General features: G+C 51.7%; 1 protein-coding gene across 1 annotated transcript in view; it reads right to left on the bottom strand.

The window, feature by feature from the left end:
• Positions 1-10,013: 10,013 nt before the first annotated feature.
• The window catches only part of HCN4 (hyperpolarization activated cyclic nucleotide gated potassium channel 4), a 49,129-nt gene continuing 38,542 nt past the window's right edge, over positions 10,014-20,600 (bottom strand). Inside the window, exons 4-8 of the mRNA XM_003944165.4 lie at positions 18,999-19,217; positions 15,438-15,584; positions 15,090-15,330; positions 14,230-14,394; positions 10,014-14,093 (exon numbers count right to left, since the gene is read on the bottom strand). Of these exons, the coding sequence (XP_003944214.2) occupies positions 12,625-14,093; positions 14,230-14,394; positions 15,090-15,330; positions 15,438-15,584; positions 18,999-19,217 (2,241 nt within the window). The 3' untranslated portion in view covers positions 10,014-12,624. The remainder of the gene's footprint in view (positions 14,094-14,229; positions 14,395-15,089; positions 15,331-15,437; positions 15,585-18,998; positions 19,218-20,600) is intronic.

Below are 20,600 nucleotides of genomic sequence, written 5' to 3'. Positions count from 1 at the left end.
TTACAAGCACCCGCCACCACACCCTGCTAATTTTGTATTATTAGTGGAGATGGGGTTTCACCATGTTGGTCAGGCTGGTCATAAACTCCTGACCTCGGGTGACTCACCTGCCTCAGCCTCCCAAAGTGCGGGGATTACAGGTGTGAGCCATCGTGCTGGCCATGTCTTGTGACTTTTTTACCACTCTGTTACTGCCTTCTTCTTGTTAAGTAGATATTTTCCTAGTGTACCATTTTAATTCCTTTGTCAAAAAGCATGAATCATGAAAGAAAAATTTGGTAAGTTGGATATCATCAAAATTGCAAATATTTACTCTCTGAAAGTCATGGTTAAAAAATGAAAAGGCAAGCCACAAACTAGGAGAAAATAATCGCAAAACATATATCTTATAAAGGACTTGTATCCTGAATATATTACTTACAATTCAATCATAAGAAAACAAATGAGGCAGCAAAAACAAATGAGTAAATATTCAAAGAGTCACTTTACGAAAGAACATATACAAACAGCAAGGAAACACCTGAGAAGATGCTCGGTATCTTTAGTCATTATGGAAATGCAAATCAAATCCAGGAGTTAATATTATACACTCTCTTGAATGGTAAAATATCAAAAGACTCACAACATCGAGTGTTGCAAGAATATGAAGTAACTGAACCTCTCATACAATTGCTGGTGGAAAAGTAAAAGGGTGTTCCAACTTGGGAGAATAATCTTGTAAAGTTTCTTATAAAGTTAAAAATATATTTATCAGGCCAGGTGTGGTGGCTTACGCCTGTAATCCTAGCACTTTCCGAGGCTGAGGCGAGCAGATCACTTGACATCAGGAGTTCGAGACCAGCCTGGCCAATATAGTAAAACTCCGTCACTACTAAAAAATATAAAAACTAGTGGGGCGTGGTGGCAGGTGCCTGTAACCCCACCTACTCGGGAGGCTGAGGCAGAGGAATCACGTGAACACAGGAGGTGGAAATGCAGTGAGCCGAGATCAAGCCACTGCACTCCAGCCTGGGCAACAGAGTGAGACTCCTCAAAAAAAAAGAAAAAAAAAGAAAAAAATTATAACCCAGCAATGCCATTCCTTGTGTATTAAGATAAACAAAAATCACGTTCATCTTGAAAATGAGAGAACTGGATTTGAAGCGTCCTCACCACAAAAAATGGAAAGTATGTGAGGGAATGTGATAAGTAGGTCAGGTTAATTATTTCAACTTAGTCATTCCACAGTGTATACATATTTCAAAACATGGTATGTGATAAATTTATAGAATTTTTCTTTGTCAGTTTAAATAATTACTTAAAAAGAAAATCCACACCCAGATAAAGGCTTGAACGTAAATGTTCATAGGAGCTTTATTCTTAATGGCTCAAAACCAGAAACAACTCCATGTTGATGAATGTGTAAGTAAATAAACAAACTGTGGCATATCCATACAAGGGAAAATTGCTCAGCATACACGACAGACATCAGAAGCATTAGGCTAAAGGAGAGAAATCAGACCAGACCATATGCTTTATGATGCTACTTATAGAAAATTCTGGAAAAGTCAGACCTTTAGTAACAGAAGGCAGACTGGCAGGGTTCAGAAGTGAGAGGCGATGGACTGCGAAGAGCCATGCAGAAATCTAGAGAGTGATGGAAATCATCTGTAACTTAATTGGGGAGGTGGTCGTAGTACCGTCTGTCAAAACTCATTGAGCTGTGCACTTAAAACTGGTGAATTTGATACATATAAATTATACCTCAATAAAGAAAAGAGAATTAGCACTAGCAACAAAAATGTAAGGTACTAGGAATTAATGTAATGAAATGCAAAAACCTTCATGAAGAAAATAAGACTGGCCGGGCGTGGTGGCTCACACTTGTCATCCCAGCACTTTGGGAGGCCGAGGTGGGTGGAGCATGAGGTCAGGAGATCGAGACCATCCTGGCCAACACAGTGAAACCCCGCCTCTTGCAAAAATATAAAAGTTAGCCAGGCATCGGGGCAGGAACCCGTAGTCCCAGCTACTCTGGAGGCTGAAGCAGGAGAATCGCTTGAACCTGGGAGGCGGAGGTTGCAGTGAGCCGAGATCGCACCATTGCACTCCGGCCTGGGCAACAGAGTGAGACTCTGTCTCAAAACAACGAAAATGATAAGACTGTGTGGAAAGAATTGGCAGAAACAGCTCATGCGCAGCAAAGGTTCCAGGTGACCTCCCACACAGCACAGCCTCCTCTGCAGTTATGCTGTGGCCTTGTGACAATGGAATATGAGCATGAGTGATGTTCATGCTGAGAGACGTAGTTCAGATGGGGTATCTCTTCTAGTTGTCTCTTCTCCCCGCACAATGATCTTGGAGAATGGGGTTTCAGTTAAAGTTGGTATCTGTGAGGAAGATGGCTGCATGGGCTGCACAGGACTTGCCTGAGCTAGAATAAAGCTTTACTATCTTAAACCTTGAAATTTGGGGCTTTTTCTGTTGGGGCTGTTAGTGCTCATACATACAAAAGATATTAAAGAAGACCCAAATGGGGGGAGAGTTACACCCTATTCATCCATAGGAATACACATTTCTGTAACAACATCAACATAATTTCCATCAGAAGCCCAATGGACTCTTCATGCACCTCAACAGATTCTGAAATGTCCATGGTAGTGCAAAGACTGGAGTAGCCAAGACATTCCTTAAGAAGAAGGTGGGGGGCTGGGCGCAGTGACTCATCCCTGTAATCCCAGCACTTTCCGAGGCCGAGTTGGGTGGATCACCTGAGGTCAGGAGCTCAAGGCCAGCCTGGTCAACGTGGTGAAACCCCATCTCTACTAAAAGTACAAAATTAGCCGGGTGTAGTGGCGAGTGCCTGTAATTCCAGCTACTTGGGAGGCTGAGGTAGGAGAATCGCTTACACCATGAAAGTGGAGCTTGCAGTGAGCCGAGATCACGCCACTGCACTCCAGCCTAGGCAACAAGAGCAAGACCGTCTCAAAAAAAAAAAAAAAAAAAAGAGGAGGGGTGCTGGGCACGTGGCTCACACCTGTAATCTCAGCACTTTGGGAGGCCGAGGCCGGTGGATCATGAGGTCAGGCATTCGAGACCAGCCTGGCCAACATAGTGAAATCCTGTCTCAACTAAAAATACAAAAAAAAAAAAAATAAAATAAAATTAGCCAGGTATGGTGGCAGATACCTGTAATCTCAGCTACTCTGGAGGCTGAGGCAGGAGAATTGCTTGAACCTTGGAGGTGGAGGTTGCAGTGAGCCGAGATCACACCATGCACTCCAGCCCAGGGAACAGTGTGACTCCATCTCAAAAAAAAAAAAAAAAAAGTGGGAGACTCACGTTACTCAGTATCAACTCACTTTTTAAAGCTACTGTCACTAAGACAATGGACTGTTTGAATGGGGATAGACAAATAAGCTAATTCTCTATTTCAGAATAGAGAGCCTCAACACGGACCCAGATATGATAGAGAAGTGACGTTGCATTGCATATTATTTAAGCCTCATTCAAGAAACAGTTTAGGAATAACTGGTTACTCATATGGGGCAAAAAAGAAATTGACCCACCCCTTCACCAAAGTCAAGTAGAGTAAGGACTTAAATGTGAAAAGCAAAACCTCACACTTCTAGAAAGAATATAGAACATATCTTTATAACAACAGGGTAAGAGAGGTTTCTTAAGCAAAAAAGGCACTAAGGAAGTACTAGACATTAAACATATATATATATATATATACCCAAAATTGACCCCATTAAAGTATAAAGCTGCTGTTTATCAAAGAACATCCTTCCAAAAAAAAACCAACAAAAACAAAAACAAAACTACAAACCATAAACAGGAAGAACATATTTGCAATAAATATAGTGGACAAAAGATTCATTTAGTTTTTCAAACAGATGTGTGTAAAATCCTTATGAATCAATAAAAAGACAACAGAAAATTGGTCAAAATCTGTGAATAGATATTTCTCAGAAGAAACACAAATGGCAAATGAATATATGAACAAATATCCAAACTTACTGGTAATTGAGGATTTGCACATTAAAACACAATTAGAGGAGAGAGATCCAAGATGGCTGGTCACTAGCAGCTCGGGATTGTAGCTCCCAGTGAAAGCGCAGAGAACGAGAGGACGCCACACTTTCACATGAATTCTTGTTGCTCACGCACCAGGAGATTCCCAGCGGAGGAGCCCCACGGGTCGCCAGCGCGACTCTTGTGACCGGCGAGGCGGTTTTGCCGGCGCCTCGGAGCATCGGTTCTTGGTGCAGAGTCAGAAAAGCACCTTCAATCTTAACGCCGCTGATTTAGTCGGCGCAGTGGGTTGCTCAGATTTCGGCGCTGAGAATCAATAAGTTGGACGTCCACTCAGAAACCCAATTACAAAGACGGTAATTATAAAGACCACAGATGGATAAATCTACAACGAAGGGAAGAAAACAGCCAAAAAAGGCTGAGAATACCCAAGATCAGAAATGCCTCTACCTTAACAGGGGATCCCAGTTCCTCATCAGCAACGAAACAAGGCTTGATGGAGAACGAGTGTGTTCCAATTACAGAAGCAGGCTTCAAAATGTGGATAATGAGAAACTTCTGTGAATTAAAAGAACTTGTTCAAACCCAATCTAAAGAAACTAAGCACTTTGAAAAAAGGTTTGACGAAATGTTAACAAGAATACACAATTTAGAGAGGAATATAAGTGAATTGATGGAGCTGAAAAACACAATACGGGAACGTGAAGTATGCACAAGTTTTAACAGCCAAATTGATCAAGCAGAAGAAAGGATATCAGAGGTCGAAGACCAACTCAATGAAATAAAACAAGAAGACAAGATTAGAGAAAAAAGGATAAAAAGGAACGAGCAAATTCTCCAAGAAATATGGGACTATGTGAAAAGACCTAATCTACGCTTGATAGGTGTACCTGAATGTGACGAAGAGAATGAATCCAAGCTGGAAAATACGCTTCAGGACATTATTCAGGAAAAATTTCCCAACCTAGTAAGGCAGGATAATATTCAACTCCAGGTAATACAGAGAACACCAAAGATATTCCTCAAGAAGAGCAACCCCAAGGCACATAATCGTCAGATTCACCAGGGTTGAAATGAAGGAGAAAATACTAAGGGCAGCCAGAGAGAAAGGTCAGGTTACCAACAAAGGGAAGCCTATCAGACTTACAGCAGATCTCTCAGCAGAAACCCTACAAGCCAGAAGAGAGTGGGGACCAATATTCAACATCCTTAAAGAAAAGAACTTTCGACCAAGAATTTCACATCCAGCCAAACTAAGCTTCATAAGTGAAGGAAAAATAACGTTTTTTTGTGAACAAGCAAGCACTCAGAGATTTCATCACCACCAGGCCTGCTTTACAAGAGCTTCTGAAAGAACCACTACACATAGAAAGGAACAAACAGTATCAGCCTTTCTAAAAAATACCAAAAAGTAAAGAGCATCAACATAATGAAGAATTTACATCAATTAATGGGCAAAATAGCCAGCTAATATTAAATGGCAGTATTAAACTCACATATATCATTATTAATTCTAAATTTAAATTGACTAAATCCCCCAATCCAAAGACAGGCAATTTGGATAAAAAACTAAAACCTATCACTATGCTGCATCCAGACCCATCTCACAATCAAGGATGCACAAAGGCTCAAAACAAAGGGATGGAGAAAGATTTACCAACCAAACAGAGAGCTAAAATAAATAAATAAAAAGCAGAAGTTTTACAATTTTTGCCTCTGATAAAATAGTCGTTAAAGCAACAAAGATCAAAAGAAGCAAAGAAGGACATTATATAATGATAAAAGGATCAATGCAACAACAAGAAGAGCTAAAGATCCTAAATATATACACACCCAATACAGGAATACCCAGACATACAAGACTAATAAAGAGACTTAGACTCCCACACAATAATAGTGGGAGACTTCAACATTAATATTAGACAGATCAATGAGACAGAAAATTAACAACGATATCCAGGACTTGAACTCAGATCTGGAACAAGTAAATATAATTAACATTTATAGAACTCTCCACTTTAAATATACAAAATATACACTCTTATCGGTACCACATCATCATATCAACTTAGAAGTTTAAACGAAATGTTGGTTGGCTCCTGTTTGTTATTCTCTTCCCTCATTTTCTTTCATGTCTCCATTATTAAGGACAATTATAGGCATACCCACATTTAGACTGCATTCTAGCCTGGGCAATAAAGCAATAATACCCCCATTCTCTCCCCCTCTTCCTCTTTCTCTTTCTTCCTCTTCTTTATTCTTTTTCTTATTATTCTTTTTTTCTTTCTCAAAAAAAAAAAAAACCACAATTAGATATGACTAGATTGGGAAAAATAAGAAAGCCTGATGATTTCAATTATTGGCAAGAATGTGAAGCAAGAGTAAGTCTCATACTCTGCAGGTGGGAGTGGAAATTGTTAGAACTACTTAAAACAGCTTGGCATTATCTTGTAAAGTGAAGATTAATTTACTCCATGAGTCAGTTATTCCACTCCTAGATATAGAGATGCTCTTACCCATCTTTTTCAGGAGCCACAAACAAGAATGTTTGTATCAGCAGTCCTGTTAATCAGAAGAACGATAAAATGTCTGTGTTCAGAAGAATACATATGTAAATGGCGGACTATTCATATACTGGAATGCTATACAGCAATGAAGATGAATTATCTATGCATTAACAGGATCTCAAGATCATAGTATTGAATTTTAAAAAAAAAACCAAATTATTAAAGAATGCATGCAGCATACCATTTATGCAAAGTTTTTAAATTACAAATATATTCAATGGTGTATGAAGATGGTGGGTATGGTCCACCCCTAAAGCAGGTAATAATAAGGCCCATTGTTTGTAAAGAAACTGACTAAAAATCTGATTTTTATTGTCACCATAAATCAGCAATTCTGAACAATATTACTGAAAAAAATTCTTGCCACGAGGCAGCTACTTCCAATCTCCACTCCCCACCTTGGTATGCAACTGAATACATTGTTGGAGTCATTTATTTCTATAGAAAGACTATCACGAAAGTGATGATAAAATTCAGGTGAGAGGTTTTCCTTGGAGGGAGGGAGAGGCACACACTTGGGGCACAGCACAGATGCCTTCAGAAGTATTACGCTCCATCCCTGATGTTCCATTCCTTAAACTGAGTGATTGGTACATGGCTGCTGATATTATTAAAGACAGTCTTGCTCTGTTGCCCAGGCTGAAGTGCAGTGGTACAATCTTGGCTCACTGCAACCTCTCCCTCCAGGGTTCAAGCGATTCTCCTGCCTCAGCTTCCCAAGTAGCTGGGATTACAGGCGTGCACCACCATGCCTGGCTGATTTTTGTGTTTTTAGTAGAGACAGGGTTTCACCAATATGTTTCACCATATTGGCCAGGCTGGTCTCGAACTCCTGACCTTGTGATCTGTCCCCCTTGATCTGCCTCCCAAAGTTGTGGGATTACAGGCATGAGCCACTGTGCCTGGCCAACATTATTTTTCAGAATCTGATTTACATCATGTATCTCTTCAGTATGTATGAAATAGTCCACCCTCAAGAGAAAGAAAACGCAGCAAAATCAACAAGGCAGCAGGTGGAGGAGAAGGCACGCTACTCCTCTCTGCGTCCTGTTCCCTTTGGTTCACTGTCACTGAGGGGAATTCTGCCCTCTGGGGTATCTGGGTGGAGGACAGCAGAGGAAAGACCCAGGGCCCAGCACACAGGAGGTTCTCACTAGGTGCCCTTCCCGCTGCAAACCCAAGAAAGAATAAAAGGGCTGTGTTCGGTCAGAAGAGAATGAAGGAGGGACCTGGAGCAGCAGCCTAGGCTGAGGCTCAGGGGTGCGGGGGCCTGAACTGGGGTAGGAGGACTCTGGGAAGCTTTTGCCTCCAGGCTGGGGAAGCCACGGGCCCCCAGGAAGTGCATCTAGAATGAGATTGCGGGGAGCGGCGGAGCCAAGGCCAGAGGCCCGAGAAGCCCCAACTTTTGGGAGGAAGAAGAGCCCTTCAAGCTGAGGCTGAGCTTGAGAAAGGTGACGCAGTGAGCAGAGGATGGAGCCCCATGCTGCGGAGGGCCTGGTCGGGGGGCGGGGGTGTCACACCCTGCTGAGAAGACAGCAGGACCCAGGCTGGGATGGAGGCCCTGGATTTCACCATTTGGGCCAGTCGAATCGTCAGAAATTGTCAGAGCCATGTGGTGGAGGAGGAAATGAGGACAGGGAGGGGACACAGCTCTCCAGTGGGAAGAGTGAGGAGTAGCGGCTGGGAAATGACATAGAGTCCAGGCAGGGATCTTAAGCCTCTCTTTCAATTGTCTCTTTAAAATCCCAGTCTGGTTGAGGCCCACTAGGGAGAAAAGCTGCCTTCAGGCCTTTCCACAGCACCAGCAGCTGAGCACAGCAGGTGTCTCTTGGGGCTGATGCACAGGGTGCTCTCAGAGGGGGTGGAGGAGCCGTCTGCCCCTGTGCAGGGAGCATTCTATCACTGACACTGTCTGAATTGCTGGTACATGGTGATCAGAGGAAGCAAACTGACATTTAGTCGCTTTTACTGTCTTTTTAAAATTCTCTACAGTCAACGCACCCTTTGTTGCCTGCACTAGGGACAGACAGCTCCTACTGCCAGCCCTTGCTAAGGCTCTAGTGGGAAGGGACCAGATTGAGCCCCTGGCATCTGGGTGTGCAGCCCTGCTCCTTCCTTCTGGCTGACAGGCCTGGCGATCCTACTTCTCTGCTCCTGGTTCCCTTTGGCTCACTGTAACTGAGGGGAATTCTGCCCTCTGGAGTGGCTGGGCAGAGGACAGCAGAGGAAAGACCCAGGGTCCAGCGCCCAGGAGGTTCTTACTAGGCGTCCCTCCCGAATCAGGGAACAGAGGAGACAGTGAAGGAGGGCTCTGCAGCGAATGCCCCACTCCCGCAGCCTTCCTCTCAGCAGGGTCTGTCCCCACGGCTTCCCCACAGCCCCAGAGGCTGGGCCAGACCCACTTAGACGCGGGGGAGGTGATCGCAGCCCAGGGCCACCCCCAGGGTCCCCGAGGAAGCACCACTGCCTGGCCTCAGGGGGCAGTTGTCATGGGGATGCTGGGGCTGCTGAGCCTCCTCCTTAGCAACGGGACTCCCAGGCCAGTTGCCATGGAAACAGCATCCCGGGCAAGTGGTGACAGGGATGGGCCGCTGGGTTCCCTGCCCTTTTCTGAGGACTTCCCCTCCTGGGGCGGGAGAGACGGCACTCCCTATGCCTCTGGGAGCTGTGGGGACTTGGCTTTTCCAGCAGCCTGTCGCAGGCCCGGGAGGGGGCTTCTGCCCATCCCCGTGAAGTCTCAGGGCCCGGGGCAACCCTCTGTAGACAGAAGTGGGGAAGGGGGCCACCCGGGGACCAGACCTAGCTCCTCGAACAGGCACAGCAGTGGGGAGTCCCTGCCCTGTCTCCTTCCAGAGGCCCCAGATCCTGCCTCTGCCCTCAGGACCCCACCAACCCACACAGGAACCCAGAGCTATGCTCCCACCCCCCACCCCCACCGGTCACCTTCTGTCCCCAGCCACCTTCCCGCTTCTGAGAGCTTACCTGGTCACCCTAAGATGGCATCCCCTTCTTCAGCAACTAGCTGGATGGAGCCCAGGTGCTCCTTCGCCACCCTCCTCCTCCTCAGCCAGCCTTGGCATTGAGGGGTGAGAAGGGTCTCACACCTTCCCCACTTCTGCATTTCTCTTCTCCACTAGCAAAGGACGCATGCTCACTCACTCTCACCCCCCAACTTAATGATTCCCACCAGTCCATAAGCGCGTGCACACCTGTGCCCATAGCCAGGCTGGGCGCATCTCCCATGCACACCTCTATGCACGAAACACAGCTCCATGCTCTTGCAGGTACAGGTTTGCATGTACAGGAGTGCCCACATGTGCCCTCTGGGCCATATCCCCCTGCCTTCCACAGCCCAGCTCCCAAGACTCCAGGATTCCCCACTGACCTCACCCCCACCCGGATCCCTGGCCCCTAGAACAAGGTAGCATGTGCTGGAATTTTTTTTTATTTAAATAAAATATACAATACGGCGCATTTACCGGTTTCTGTTTTAAAAGTGGAAGATTTGAAAATTCCTTGTAGGTGACTGGGGGTGGGAGGGCCACTGCCTGCACCTGGCTGTCCCGATCTCTGCAGAGTGGCCGGGCTGGGTCAGAGCTGTTCCAAAATGCATGTGTGTAAGTAAAGGAGAGGGTGGTTAGGCCAGGCTCTGATGGCAAGGGGGCTCCTTGAGGCCCTGGACCCTCCACCTCCACTCCTGCTGCCTCCAGGATGAGACTGTGTGTTTGGATCCAGTCCTGCCGCCTCTCAGAGCTGCCTTCCTTAAGGGGAAGGGCTGTGTGCAGAACTCAGGTTGAGGCTGTTAAAGTCCTTCCAGTCCCCAGAACCTTCTGAAGTCAGCACAGTAGGGACCAGTGCTAGGCAGCATCCAGTCTTTACCTAAGATCCCAGAAACCTTCACCCGCCTCTCTCCTGGAGCACTGTCTCCCACTCCCTGCAGCCCATCTGTGGAGACATCGGCCTGTCCCACACCCCAGGATAGCTCAAGGCAAAACCCGATCTTGCCAACATTCTGGCTTGGAGCATGGATGATTCTGGATCGACAATGTGGGACCAGCCCTTCTTATGATTTGGGGATTGCAGCCATACCTGCTCTGGCCCTACAGGCAGGGGGCAGACCCCTGACCTTGGCTCTGGCAGGATCCCATTTGGGAGGGGGACGGCACCTCCAAGGGCATCTGAGCTGCTTTCTCATTCCCGAAATCTGGAATCTGCTTATGGCTCCTAGCTGGCAGAACCAAGCCCAGTCAATCCCTTAGTCTGTCATCCAAGGCCGTCCCTCTGATCCCTCAGCCTGTGGATCCCCTCCCAAAGCCCTGATCCACCACCCTACAACCACCTCAGGAATATACCCGCTACACACTCCGTCCCATCCACCGTTCCCTCCCTCTCTCCCTGTTCCCACATCTCAAGGCCTGGCTCCCACCCACCTCCAACCACACACCTTCCTTGGGCCCTTAGGGAGGCCCAGCCACCTCCTGAGTCCTGAGATTTTAAGTCTTGGAGCCCTCAGCCAAAGCTCCCTGGGCTCTCACGTAGCTTGCTGGAGCAATAGGCTGGGCATATGAGGGGCAGAAGAAATGTGATTTATTGAGCACCTACCATGGTATGTGCCAGGCGCTGGGCTGGGCATTTCACATAGATTTTTCTCATCTGGTCCTCATAGGTCCTTGTGAGGCGGTACCATAATTATTCCCATTTTACAAATGAGGTGACAGAAAGCTCAGATAACTTGCCCAAGGTCACACAGCTAAGAAGTGGCAGGGCTGGGGTTCGAACCCAGGCCTGACTGCTGCTATAATCTGGTCTCTTCCTTCTGCATGCTTAGGGGACCATCTACCTCAGCCCCCGTCAACACAGTTTTCTGATAGAAGGAATGCAGACTTGGGCCTCAGGCAGGTGTTGATTTGAACGTCAAATCAGTCCCCACTCTGCCACTCCTAGTTACACGATTCTGGAAAAATTACCCAAAACGCTCTCTTCATCTGCTAAACGGGGAGAATCAAAGTACCCACCCCACGGTCTTTATGAAACTGAAGGAGTGAATGTGTCTAAAGTGCGAAACCAGTGCTTGGCCAGCGCAGACTCAATAAACAGAAGTTCCCCTCACCTCCCACTGTGCAGATGGGAAAACTGACGCCCCAGAGGTGGCGGCATGTGCTTGAGGCCCTAGGAAAGGAGAGTCTTCCACTTCCACATGGTGAGCGGTCAGGCTGGGACTGGATTTGAGACCAGAGGTGGGGAGAGAAGGGGCCTGCTGTGAAGTCCTGGGGGTCCTCTTCCCTGAGGACTGGAGAGAGAACGTCCCTAGACCACGCAGCGTGCAGCCTTCGGGCCAAGGTGGGTTGCTGGATGTAAGGTGACCTGGGCTTCCTGGCAACATGGGGTTAAACTAGATTGCACACAGGTGTGCGCACGTGAGTGGCTATCTACACCGCTCTACAGAGCGCTACATAGCTATACATATACACATCTTACATACATATACATATGCATATTCATAAACAGATCTTGCTACGTTTACAGTACAAAAAAATGCTAGGCCCGCAGGGCCCTGGCCCTTTTCTCCCAAGGTCGCAGGCATCCGAGGCTCCCCAGGGCAGCCCCTTCTTGGAGGCAGAGTGGAGCTCCAAGTCACGGCTAAGGGGCTGATGGCAGCTGTTCCTCTAAATGAACACAATGACACATCTGCTCTAGGAACCCCCAACACCAGCCTCCCCCACCCCTGCCCAGCCCTGGAGACCCCATCTGCCTTCCTCTGGCTTTTGGGTTTGGGACCTGCCTGCTCCCTCCCTCCCCCCTCCCCCTCCCCCCTCCCCTTCCCTCCCTCTAGTGCTGAGTATTAAAATAGTCTATAAAAGCAAGTGACCAAAAATCTATAGCTCTAAGAATACCTGGTTATTTTCTGCTGTCTTTTGTTTTTCTGGTGTGTGTGGTTTTTAAATGCTAATTATTACTGTTATTGGTGTATCTCCTAATCACAGTTAAACCTGAAGGAAGAAAGAAGGGAGAGGAAAGAGAGAAGAGGGGAGGGCCCAGCTCACAGATTGGACGGCAGTTTGGAGCGCACTGGCTCAGGCCTGGCCCCAGGTTCCCTCTGGGGTCCAGCAGTCAGAGGGGGCCCCCCCGAAGAGGTGGCTCTTGCCCCAAACAAAGACAGAGGGGGTGGCAAAGAACCTGAGGATGTCTTCCGAGGCAGAGTGACGTGCTGGCCAGGGATGGCACCATAGGGCCTCCCGAGGGGACCGAGGCCCCCACTGCTCCCACTGCCCCCGCTGCCGCCCCCGGCCCTGGGGAAGAGCGTGAAGGCAGCCACGGACTCCCCTGAGGAGTGCGGGGAGGCTCTGCGGAGAGTCTGCGCCCCGTCCTGAGGCAGGGCTGGCTGAGATGCGGAGATGAGCTTCAGGTCCTGGGTGAGGCGGCCAGGGGTGAGAGGGGGCGTGCCCCGGCGCTGGGGGACCTGGGGTGGCGGGGGGCTGGATGCGGGTGGCAGGAGCAAGGAGCCGTGGGAGCCAGAGGCCCGGGGTGGGGCACTCGGGAAAGTTCTTGGGGGGCCTGGGCTGTGGCCGGGGGAGCTGAGACCTCCTCGGGGAGCAAAGGCTGTAGGGGAAGCCCCCCCAGAGGCCCCTGCCACAAGGGACGGTGGCTCAGGCTGCCGTGGGGGTGTCTCTGGTGTGCTTGGTAGACCAGCGGCCAGACCAGGGGATAAGTCCCCTGGAGGCTGGCCCAGCTGCCCAGGGCTAGATGACGGGGACCTGGAGGAGGGTGGGGGTGGCAGGAAGTGCTCCGGGAGTCCCAGGCCTCCCCGGGCCCCGGGCAGCGCAGGAGGTGGTTGGGCAGCCTGTGGGGAGCGGGCGCCTGACTGCAGCGGGGTGAGCAGGGGAGAGTCAGAGGAGGACAGGGAGCCACCCAGCGCCTTGTGGAAGTGGCCAAACCCAGCTGTGGTGGTGGCGGCTGCAGCAGCTGATGGTGTGGGGGCGGAGGGGGAGCCGCAGGCCCCGGGGGGTGGGGAGGAGCTGGATGAGGGCAGGAGTGGGCTCAGTCCGGCGGGGGCAGAGAATCCAGCCAGCTGTTGGATGTGGAAGGAGGATGAAGATGGCGTGTCCACCTGGGATGGGCTGCTGGCGGGCGAGGCGGAGCCCAGCGCAGAAGGAATCAGGGACTGAAGCCGCTTCAGGTGCCTCGGTGTCTGCCCGGCGCCGAGGCTGCCCAGCCCGGGTCCTGGGGGAGGACGGAAGATGGCAGCAGGCAGGCGAGGGTGGTGGGTGAGGGCGATGGCCACGGAAGTGGTGGCAGCGGCAGCCTGCAGCGGTGCCTGGATCAGTGGGGTCCAGATGACGGGTGTGGGGGTCGGGGTGGCAGAGGCGGCGGCCTGGACGCGGTGCGCGCAGTGGGCCATCTCCCGGTCGTGCTGCACAATCTGCTGGATGATCTCATTCTCCTGGTAGTTGAAGACGCCAGAGTTGAGGTCGTGCTGGACTTTGTGGAGGAGGATGGAGTTCTTCTTGCCTGAGCCACGGAACAAGAGCGGGCACTCAGAGCAAAGTGGGGAAGGAGATGGGGTGCAGACCCGGCTGAGGCATAGGAAGCCCTGCCTAAGCCCCCCACACCGCCAACCCACCCCCCCTGTGGCCCATCTCCTCACCGATGCGGTCCAGGCGGTCCAGCGCCACAGTCTCGAAGGCCCTTCGCATCATGGGGTACTCCTCCAGCACCTCGTTGAAGTTGTCCACGCTCAGCGAGTAGAGGCGGCAGTAGGTGTCGGCCCTCACGCTGGCTGTGCGCCGGCCCCGGGTCAGCAGGCAGATCTCTGCCAGGACATCAGGACTCAGGGTGGGGCATGCACAGCCCAGGCCACAGGGACTGCCCACCCTGACCTTGGTCCTGACTGCCTGGCACAGAAGCCTTGGCAGGTTTACAAGGCTCTGCCCCCAGACTGTGGCCACGCTGGATGCCTCTTCCCCACCAAATGGGGGCTGGACAGTCTTTCCCATCTTTGTGATATATTCTCTGCTATGGACTGAATGTGTTCCCCCAAAATTTATATGTTGAACTCTTAATCCCAGCGTGATGGTATTTGGAGGTGGGACTTGGGGAGGTGATTAGATCACGAGGATGGAGCCCTCGTGGATGGAACTAGTGCCTTTACAGGAAGAGGCCGGGGAGCTGACGAATCCTCCTTCTGCCACATGAGGACACAGTGAGAAGCCAGCAGTGCAGCCCAGAAGAGGGCCCTCACCCACCCCAGCCACGCCGGCCCCTCAGCTCAGAGGGCCAGCCTCCAGAACTGCAAGGCATACATTCCTGTGGTTTACAAGCCACCCAGTCTATGGCACTTTTGTTAGTCAAAGAGCCCAGACTAAGACACCCCTCTCCTGGGCTCACAGACGCTTCCCTCCAGGCTGTGGCCATGAAGGGCGCTCACTGCCCCTGTCCCCTTAGTGTCTCCCCAGCCTATCCACTGGGAGCAGCCGCCCTGTCCCCCAGGGCTCAGGGCTGCCTCACCTCCAAAGTAGGAGCCATCGGCCAGCTTGGTCTCCTTGTTGCCCTTGGTGAGCACGCTGACCACTCCGTGCTGGATGAAGTACATCTTCTTGCCGATGGTGCCTTCCCGGATGATGTAGTCCCCAGGCTGGAAGACCTCGAAACGCAGCTTGGTCAGCATGGATGTCACAAAGTTGGGGTCCGCATTGGCAAACAGTGGCATGGAGGCCACCAGCTTCCGGCAGTTAAAGTTGATGATCTCCTGCCAGACAGGGTGGATTGGGACATGGGAAGGAGGAGGTGAGGGGATCTGGCTGCCAGGAAGGCCTGACTACCCACCCCTCCATGCCGGGCCGCTGCACAGCTCACCTCCCGCAGGGGCTCGCTCAGCTCGCCCAGGATGCTCTCCTCATCGAACATCTTGCCCTGGTAGCGGTGCTCATAGTAGTCATGGATGCGCTGCCGGGTGTCAGGCGGGAGCTTGTGGAAGGACATGTACTGCTCCACCTGCTTATACTGAGGCCGAGAAAAGGGGGTGTCAGCTCCATGCAGCCAGCCCCACTGTCCCAGCAGGCACCACATCCGGGCACCCACCCTGGGGGCTTTCTTGGCCAAACTTGGTTCCTTGAGATCTGAGGTCTACAGTGTGGATATGACCTCACTGTGCTCCGAACAACTGCCCCGGCTCCCAGCTGCTTGGTGTGGAGGAGGGGCCCCACCAGCATCTGGTCCTGTGTTCAATACTAAGGAGGCGAGTCGCCGGCAGCAGGAGTGTCCAAAGCCCAGTGACAGGACACACCAACTGTATTGCCAGGGAGGTCGGTCACGTTTCCTCGGAATGTTACACTGGTGACAGGGAGGCCTCGCCGCCTCTGGGAGGAGGGAAACTGTTTCCTCCCAGCAGTGACTGGCACGGTCAGGAGGCAAGGCTGCAATAGGTCAGAATGCTCAGAAGCAGAAGCAAGGATGCCCGGCTGCTCTGTGCCATGAATCCAAACCCAGCCTCAGCTGAGACCCTGGGTCATTTCATTGAGAGCAACTCCAGGCGAGGCAAAGGAAGGGTAGACCGATTTGAGGGGACCTTCAAATAGAGGCTTGGGGACAGAAGATGGGTGAGCCTCAGACTCTGGGGCTCAAACAAATAAGAAACGATCCTGCCCACCATCACTGACAGGAGTGGATGTTGCTCCCACCATCCTAGATTGTGGCTGGACAGTGGGATTCTCAAGAGCAGGACGAGGGATGGGAGGTATTGATTAGGCAACCACACAGAGCCCTCCTGGATGGGAAGCAGAGGAAGTCCCTATAACCCCAGCAGCAATCCGAAATCGGGAGGCCTGTTTGCATCTGTGTGTGCTCCAAAGAGGTGGGAACGCAGAACTGCTGCAGAGAAACCACAGCACCAGGGCCCAGACAGAAGGAGGGCTGAGAAATCACATTCCCTAAACTCCTTCCAGCCACCCTGGCCTCTGACTGTGCGAAGATATGCCAAGCCCCAGGGGACAGTGACTTCCTGGCTGGTTATAGGGGCAGAGGCAGCCAGAATACCTGGAGCTGTGTTTTAGAGAATCCCTCCCCTGACCCCCAGAGAACAGGCAGGGGTAGGGAGGCAGGGTGTGGACATGGGGCAGGAGTTAAAAGGTTGAAGTGGTCCAGGTGAGAGACAGACGTGGGGATGGAGGAGAGGGAAGACATTTAAGAAAAATTTATTGGGTAGACTTAGATAATAGCCAAAGGATAAACATTTGAAAGTCTCAAATCAAAAGCCACAGGCACCCTGACTCTGGCCCAAAAATAAACTCTGATGCTCTTTCTTTTCTTTCTTTCCTTTTCTCTTTTCTTTCTTTCCTTCCTTCCTTCTTTCTTCTCTCTCTCTCTCTCTCTCTCTCTCTCTCCCCCCTTGTTAACACAGGGTCTCACCTTGTTAACACTGGGTCTCACTGTATCTCCCAGGCTGGAATGCAGTGACATGAACACAGCTCACTGCAGCCTCAACCTCCTGGGCTCAAGCCCACCTCAGCCTCCTAAGTAGCCGGGACTACAGGCACACACCACCACACCTGGCTAGTTTTTGCATTTTTAGTACAGACGGGGCTTTGCCATGTTGCCCAGCCTGGTCTTGAACTCCTGGGCTCAAGAGATCAGCCCACCTCAGCCTCTCAAAGTGCTAGGATTACAGGCATGAGCCACCATGCCCCGCCTCCCAGACCCTTTTCCTTTTTCTTTCTTTCTCTTTTTTTCTTTGAGATGGAGTCTCCCTCTGTCACCCAGATTGGAGTGCAGTGCCACAATCTTGGCTCACTGCAATCCTGGCCTCCTGGCTTCAAGCAATTCTCCTGCCTCAGCTTCCCTGAGTAGCTGGGACTACAGGCACTCACCACCACACCCACCTAATTTTTTTTTTTTTTTTTTTCTTTTTTTTAGTAGAGACTAGGTTTCCCCATGTTGGCCAGGCTGGTTTTGAACTCTTGACCTCAGGTGATCCACCTGCCTCAGCCTCCCAAAGTGTTGGGATTACAGGCCTGAGCTACCGCACCCAGCCCCATATGCTTTTTCTAAACTAATCCCTGATCCTGACCCCAGACTAAATCCTAGCCTTGGTTACACACAGAGCTCACTGACCCCACTCACATGCTGAGCCCCACCCCAGTCACAGGCTGGCCCCTGGTGCTGGCTCCAGAATGATTCTTCACCTGGGCCTGGGCTACGCCCTGACCTTTGTAGCTCAATGCATTCTCGAACTCCCTTCCCGTCTGCTTCCTTCTAACTCAGGGCCCTGTGTTCCAGCCAGGCTAATTTCTCTGCCACCACACCTATGTCCATGCTCGTCCTGATGCCTGGTCCTAGACGCCTGGCCTGAGATCATGCCACTGTACTTCAGCCTGGGAGAGAGTAAGACTCCGTCTCAGAAAGAAAGAAGGCTTCTCTAAGAGGTGAGGCTGGACACAGAGAGGGTTCAGGTGGAGAGGGGACAGGAGAGCTTTGAGTGAAAGCCCGTGTCTGGGCCCAGCGGCAGGAGTGGGCATGGGGAGAGAGGTCTGGCCATGGGGAGAGAGGTCTGGCCAGGATGGAATAAAGGGTGCAGGGCCCAGGGCGGGAGCTAGGCATGAGAGCAGAGCCCCAGTTATGACCCTCAGATGCCAGGCTGGGGAAACACACTTAGGAGTTAATCTGCATCTTCAGAGCAAAGTGAAGTCCTGGAAGAGTTTTAATAGGAACAGGTTGATGTGTTTTAGATGCCGCTCCAACTGCTGTGTGAGGTGTGCAGTGCAAGGTGCCAGGGCAGAACCTGCTTAGCTGATAAACCTGGGGGAGCTTACTTGAAACCCCCATGGCCTGATGTCCAGTACTGCCCCCACCCTGCAGATGAGGAAACAGGACCGGAGCTGTGGAGGTGCAGGCCCACACTCAGAGCTCGGCGGCGATGAAGCTGGGGCAGGACCCAGGTGGCCTGACTCCAGGCCACGGGACTCATTCTCTGTGGTGAAGGGGCTGCTGTTGAAACCCCAGGGAGAGAGGAAGCTGGTGACCGGGGAGGGTGGCTGGGATGCAGAGAAGGAGCCGTGGCTTTGAGGTAGGCACTGAGGACAGAAAGGCTCCTAGTCTCTGGCCTGGGCGTCTGGGAAGAGTGGAGGCTTGGAGTGGAGAGGGCCGGGCAGACTTCTCATTACAGACAGGAGGGACGCGGGGTGTCCAGGAAGGCATGAAATAAACCACCTGGAGCTGAGAGATGAGGTGGGGATGCTGACGCCACGCAGGCCCCACTGCGTGGAGGATGAAAACACACAGCCTGTGGGGCCGGGTGGTGAGACCACAGCCCTGGGGCCCAGACAGAAGGGGGCTGTAAGGTGGAGGCCCAGCCACTGGGGACTCCAGCGCCGGTCCAGTGGAGGAGGGACCCATATGCAGGACCTCCCTGGGTGGGCCTACCTTTTCCTGATACTGGCGCCGGGAGGAGTCCAGGGACTGGATGAGGGCAGTGGCGTGGCCGATGAACATGGCATAGCAGGTGGCACCCACAATCATGCTGAGCATGGTGAGCCAGACGTCGGACATGCCCACCGGCGCCTGCCGCCCGTAGCCGATGCAGAGCATGTGGCTCATGGCCTTGAAGAGTGCGTAGGAGTACTGCTTCCCCCAGGAGTTGTTCTGTGGACAGACGGACAGGTGGGAGCAACGGATGAGAGGGAATGTCCTTCTCACTAGCAAGAGAAGTCCAGTCCCTGCCACCTCCTACCCTCAACCTAACTTTCTCAGTGGCTGGGCCCAGGGCTCCCCAACCTTGCTGTTGGTTGAAAGCCCTGGGTGAGGGGCAGGAGGCCCGCAGAGGCAGCCTGTGCTGCCAGCAAGTCCTCCACTTGCACCTTCCTCTTGCAGTGGGGGCAGGGATCGGACTGGAAGCCCCAGTAAAGCTTTGGGAGCCAGCCCCTGGCCCTGTCTCTGGCCCCCATGTGTCAGCTTGGCGCTTCCTGGCTGGGTAGCAAAGGCCCGGGGCTGAGCCACCCTGCTGTCCTGCCCTTGCTAAAACAGCTCCATCCCCACCCCCTAAACAGCAGCCAAGTGAAGCCCATTTCCCCACTGACCTCAATTATAAAACCAGATATGCTTCCCCTGGGGGGACAAGCTCCGGCAGACTGAGCCGAAAAACACTGTCCTCATTTTGGGTGAGCAAAAGTCAATGCTGTGAGCTAACTGGCCTCCTGCAGGAACCCTGCCTGCCTCTGCCAGGGCTGTGGCCACCAGTTCTCCTCCCACTACCCCCAAGGCAAACTCTCTGGAACACACAAGGCGTGGGGACAGGAGGAGGGAAGCTCTTGGCTATTTTTGTCTACAAAGCCAGTCGGTGTCTCAAGGAAGGCTCAGCGTGGGAACACTGGGACCGGAAGGGCCATCTCTTGAATTTAGTGCATGTGTGGGCCTGCCACCCTCACACAGAGAGGACACTGCCCCAAATGAAGGCCAGTTGAACCAGACAGATGCCAGCACCGGCCACCTCCCTGGTGTCTTTCTGCTCACAGGGCAGATGCATGAGCCACAGTGCCGAAGCCTACCCAGGCCCACAGAGGACCTGCCAGAGGCCCAGCGCCCGGGGAAAGGCCCAGGAGCCCGTGAGCCTCAAGCCACGTTCAAGGTCACCCAGACTGCCCTCAACAGAGCTGAGCTGGCTCCTCGGATCTGGTGGCTCAGTCTAGACTGGAGTGGGGGCCAGCAAGGCTGATCCCCAGGGGTGGAAGGAGCCTGGGTTCCCAGCTTTGGGGAACAGGGGCAGGCCCCCAGCGGCCTCCAGTCAGGGCTTCTGGTCTTTACTGCTGAGCCCCAGGGAACCCGGAATTCAATCCATATGGCCGATTCATTTACACTTAGCTCATCAAAAGACTGTTTTGTAAAGGCCTGTTAGATGCTGAAAGACGCCTCAGGGTCTCTTTCACCTCTTTCAAAACCGATTCTTCCTCTCCCGGGGGCCCTGGGAATTTGCCTTCAAACCAAACCAAACTGACTGGGAGGGAACCTGGGAGAGGCAGGGGTCCACCA

Source organism: Saimiri boliviensis, chromosome 2 (genome assembly GCF_048565385.1).
Source record: "Saimiri boliviensis isolate mSaiBol1 chromosome 2, mSaiBol1.pri, whole genome shotgun sequence".
Taxonomy (NCBI): domain Eukaryota; kingdom Metazoa; phylum Chordata; class Mammalia; order Primates; family Cebidae; genus Saimiri; species Saimiri boliviensis.
Note: the sequence above shows the minus strand (reverse complement) of the source record. Positions and strands in the feature narration are given on the sequence as shown.